Here is a 5,109-nt window from a genome sequence, read left to right as displayed (position 1 = left end):
CTGCTCGTCTCTCTTTCTCTCTCTCTCTCTCTCTCTCTCGCTTTCTCTCCTTCTCCCCCCCCTCGCTGCCTCCATCGCTGTCTGTCCGGGAGGACCCCCCCCCCCCCCCTCTACCCGATCATCCCACCCCTTCTCCACAAGGTCAGTTAGTTACAGCAAATGAGTTATTATAGTCATTGTAGTCAGTAAGGATTCATTTGGGCGTTTCTGATAAGTTCTTCGGTTAGTATGTTAAGTGAAGAAGTTATAGAGCAAATCAAAACCATAAAATTAGATTTACTGTCAAATAAATCAACATATAATAATAATAATAATAATAATAATAATAATAGTAGTGTGTGTGTGTGTGTGTGTGTGTGTGTGTGTGTGTGTGTGTGTGTGTGTGTGTGTGTGTGTGTGTGTGTGTGTGTGTGTTGAAATAATCTTAATTTTAAAAGCAGCCCACACGCACAGATAGACTGCTGTGCTATACAGGAAATTTGCCAGGGGCCCCAGACGGCCGGGTTCCCAAAGGGTTCCCGATTTATTGTAGGCTATTTCAGCTGGCCTCAGGTAATTTAGTTAATTACAACTTTGCCTGGCATCATACACATAATCACTCAGTTAAATAACAACGGTCCCAAAGCGGAGCCTGTGCTGCTGCCACTCTCAAAAAGATCTATGCACTTCCTAAATTAAATGTTTTTAAAGCTAATCACCGAAAAACAGGGTCAAATTGACCCTTGTGGACCACACCCGAGAGACCAACATTATTATTATTATTATTATTATTATTATTATTAGTTTATTTTCTTAACATGATATTATGTTTTAGCAGAAAGACAATTTCCTGAGGAGTATTAATTCTTCTGCATTACACTGGATAAGACTATTTTAAGTATCCAGCAGAGCATACATAAGAATAATATAATAAATAAAACATAATTAGAAATAACTAAAATAACTAAACTATTCCAATTTTAACTAAATATACGATAAAACTGTTAAGGTCTAATAAAGGCGCCACTATACACGTTCGCGTTCTGATTCCTTTGTATGGTTTGTCCCTATGTAGGCACCGTATTTCGTCTTAATTTCCGGTGTTGCGTATTTCCGTTTTAGCTAATTCGTCCATGCGCCTGAAACGGTGAATTTTTCAGGCGAACCAGACCGAGTAGAATTACAGCAGCAATGTTTAAACTGGAAGGGCTGGGACCCAAAATGGACCCGGAGGAGATGAAGAAGAAAATGCGACAAGATGTCATCTTGTCTTTACGAAACTTCCTTATTTACGTCGCTCTGCTTAGAGCCAGTGAGTAGCGTCAGATGACATTGAAAGCTGAGTAGACCGCTCACGGGTATCTAATGCAGCTCATTATCAGTAAACTGTGTCATTTGCTCACCTTCTCTTTGTAATAATCATGCATGTGAAGTAACCCGAGCACATCAAAATGTTGCCACAATCAGGTATATTATGTTGTGGTTTACAGTATTTATAAATCACATACACCTCACGTGCCAGGGAGTACTGAGCTTGATACACAGTACTGTGGAAAAGTGTAGGGTCATCATTTATTCTTTATGTATTGCTAGGCAAATGGGGGAAATTGTGCAGTGATTTAACGAAACATGTGGAAACATACATAGAAACGGGGTATATAACAGAAAAACACAGTTAGTTCAATTCTAATGAGTTTGAAAGCCTCCACCGTGTTTTACAGATGACACTTGTGTAGCTCCTGACCTCCTCTGTAAATACTGACAATGATTTGAACACAAAATGCCAAATTTGGATTAGTCACTCAATACTTGTGCACAGTACTGTATATGTTAGTGTTGGTGCGTGCTTCTGTCTTTCCTGTTCTCTTCCTATAAGAATTTGTTTACCTGTAGCAGGTAAGACGGTGTCTGTTCATCTGTACCTGAGAGCTGTGTATCTATTTGGACTGGTGCTGGTTGAGCTTATATGACGTTTGTCTGTGTTTACAGCGCCGTATGTGTTAAAGAAGCTGGACAGCATATGAGCGGAGCAGCTGGTCTCCTCCTCCTCCTCCATCCATTCACAGAGAGCTGATTGCATCAGAGACGGCATGGATGTCCAGAAGCAGACTGCTGGTTCCATTACAAAATCACAGCGGAAAATTACCAGCGTTTGTCCATCACTGCAGTGGAGAAACCGGCTCACACACATTCAGTTTTGTTTCACTTTGTAAACTTTTTTTTCTTTTTCTTTTTTTAACTATTATTATTAAAACACATTGTCACTCTTTGTTTATACATGTTTTGTCTTTAATAGTTTCTTCCAGATGTCATAATAAAGTCAATCCATGTTTATGTTGCCAGTGTAAAAGTGTTTCTTCAGCAACTAATATTTGAGAGATATACTTAATACACAGCACGTATTAGTAGCACTAATATGTATGTAGTATGAAACTATAGATAATATACAACTATTTCTGGCTCTCTGAAGATAAATTATTGCTGTATTGTTGCTACAATTTAAAAAATTTGATCAAATATTTTGGCTGGTTTGTGCCCGAACTTCCTATATCGTACCATGTGGGGGCGCTGCTACTTAAGTCTGCGGACTAGTGAGACTGCAAGTGATGGAGGCGTCAGCAATGGACGCTAAACCGGGCTATCGTGTGTGAGCTGTGTGGCTTACCAACCGCATAAGGGTGATCACGCCTGCAGTTTGAGGTTCGTTTTGGTGAGGAGAGCATCAGCTGTGCGCACGCGGGATCCTTCGCGTTCCTCCGTGTTACCGTTGGACCAGGCCCGCCCATACTCCAGAACATCTCTAGAAAAGCCGGTGAATCAGACAATAACGCTGCTAAACACTGGAGCTGTGCTCCAAGAGGCTGTTCGCAGCGGATGAGGAGATAAGATCGGTTTCTTATCGATCGACCGGCCCGATGGATTCTCGATGATAATCTGATATCCTTAGTGTTTAAGAACCAGCTCCATTGGCCGTGATGAACTTTCCAAGTCACTTCCAGCATATTTTCAAGCAGCTCAACCACCAGCGCCTCCAAGCTCAGCTGTGTGACTGTGTAGTGGTGGTTGGAGGTCAGACCTTTCAGGCTCACCGCTCCATCCTGGCAGCATGCAGTTCTCACTTCAGGGCTCTCCTCACCTCCAGCGACACTGCAGATGAGGCTGGAGGTTCAGGGGCTGACAGGTGTCGAGATGGTCCCAATGTGATAGAGCTCGATCCGGAGGTGGTGACCCCAGAGTCTTTCTCCACCCTGCTCGATATGATTTACACCTCCACTCTGTCCCTAGGGACCTCCAATGTGATGGATGTGTTACTGGCGGCATCGCACCTGCACCTCAACGCCGTGGTCAAGGCCTGCAAGATACACCTGTCCAGGAAAAACTTCCCTGCCTCTGCGCCTAAAGGTTGGAGGTCTGTGCAGCAGCAGGAGCAGGAAAGTCCATCTTCCCAGGTAGCAGGCAGTTCACAGCAACGGGTCAGATCAGGCCTGGAAGAGGACCTCGATAAAGAGGAAATGGGAGAGGAGGTGAGTCAGTCTGGTGGGGATGAAGACTGTGTGGTGATAGTGGGGCATAAGAGAAAGCTGCATGAGGACAGGCTCAGTGACAAGAAGAGAACCTGCAGACTTCCTGGATCAAACTATAAGGAGTGTTCGCCTATTGTTACCAGGAGCTGTGTGAGCCATGAGGAGAGAGGAGAAGCTCCGTTGTTTTCAGGTTGCCTGCAGATCACTGACACACTCTGGGAAAACCAAGGTGATGATGAGGAGAAGAAGTACAAAGCACCCAAAGGAGAATTAGAGGAAATCCAGCTGCCGAGCCAGTCGGATAGCAGCATAGCAGGTGTGTGGGAGAAGTGTGAACATACAGATGGAGACAGTGTGGTCAAGGTAAAGGTGGGAGAGGAAGAGGGAGACAAACCTCAGATGGCAGTGATTGAGGTGAAAAAAGAAAATCTAAGCTCATATTCTCCAGATTTGTTAACCAGTAATTCTCCTCCGTCTCCACTGGAAGCCTGCACAGATAATTTGAATGCACAATTCAGTGGCGAGAAGATGGTTGCAGCCAGCCCAGCAACATGTAATGTTGGCTCTTTACAGTCAGAGCTGTGCACAGATCTTCGCACCGAGGAGCAGGGAGAAACTGGAGATTTGGATGAGGACTCGGCAGATGGTGAGGGCCTGGACAGCCTGTCAGACCTGGCCTTTTCCTGCTTCCTCAATCCCGGCACTGAAAGTGTCATGGGAGCTCTGGAAGAAGATGACAGTCTAGCCAGCCTCACAGCTGCTGCCACAGCTGCTGCCGCCGCCGCCAGCGAAGCTCCTCCAGCTCTGGTAGATGCAGGTGAGCACGATCAAAAGTCAGACGAAGCAAACACCTCTACTGCTCAGTCTTCAGACTCTTCATCTTCACTTATCTTTCCGGTCACCTCGGTCCCCTTGCAGCAGCTTCTCCCAACTCAGAGTCCAGGATTTAGTGACACCATCATCCTCCAGCCCACCCAGAGCTCTCTAACAGGGTTCCTGAGCACCGTCAGATCACCACTCAGTGCGGGAGCCCCTGTCGTCCAACCCTCGAGGGCAGGGAAAAGCTCAGGAGCAACAACCTTCCGTCGAATCGCCCCCAAAACGCAACCTGGATCAGAAGCCGGCACAGAGCTTTCCCATGGCTCTGGGGGGGACGTCGCCGATCGGCCACCTCTGACAAGAGCTTCAGAGGATGTTCTCTCCAAGTGCAAGAAAGCAGCTGCTGAGGACCACGTGCTACTGGTGGAAGGGGAGAAAAAATATGCCTGCAAAATCTGCTGTAAAACCTTCATGAACTTGACTGACTGCAAGAAGCATATTCGTGTCCACACAGGAGAAAAGCCCTACCCCTGTCCCAAGTGTGGCAAGCGCTTCAGCCAGTCCTCCCACCTGTATAAGCACTCGAAGAACACCTGCTTAAACTGGAAAGATGACCAGTCTTTGGCAGGCACTTTGCTCTAAATATGGACTGTTATTTATTACTATTTAATTAAATTAAGTCTATAAAATGTATCCAAACTGATGCAAATGAACTGATGATGGCTTAAATTGCTGCTGTGCTACAAGTTAATGAGAATAAATGATTCATTTGGTCTTTTTTATAGAT

General features: G+C 45.3%; 2 protein-coding genes across 2 annotated transcripts; both read left to right on the top strand.

The window, feature by feature from the left end:
- Positions 1–1,061: 1,061 nt before the first annotated feature.
- tomm5 (translocase of outer mitochondrial membrane 5 homolog (yeast)) lies at positions 1,062–2,313 on the top strand. Its single transcript, XM_026192951.1, has 2 exons — positions 1,062–1,291; positions 1,969–2,313. Exons 1-2 carry the CDS (start codon positions 1,171–1,173, stop codon positions 2,001–2,003), a joined length of 156 nt encoding a protein of 51 aa, XP_026048736.1. The 5' UTR covers positions 1,062–1,170; the 3' UTR covers positions 2,004–2,313.
- Positions 2,314–2,385: 72 nt separating this feature from the next.
- On the top strand, positions 2,386–5,102 carry LOC113036526 (zinc finger and BTB domain-containing protein 5-like). Its single transcript, XM_026192929.1, has one exon. The coding sequence runs from the start codon at positions 2,955–2,957 to the stop codon at positions 4,962–4,964; it is 2,010 nt and encodes a 669-aa protein (XP_026048714.1). The 5' UTR covers positions 2,386–2,954; the 3' UTR covers positions 4,965–5,102.
- Positions 5,103–5,109: the final 7 nt, after the last annotated feature.

The sequence above is a fragment of the Astatotilapia calliptera genome, chromosome 2, assembly GCF_900246225.1.
Source record: "Astatotilapia calliptera chromosome 2, fAstCal1.2, whole genome shotgun sequence".
Lineage (NCBI taxonomy): Eukaryota > Metazoa > Chordata > Actinopteri > Cichliformes > Cichlidae > Astatotilapia > Astatotilapia calliptera.
The sequence above is the reverse complement of the archived record's forward strand: the minus strand, read 5'-3'. Positions and strand labels throughout refer to the sequence as shown.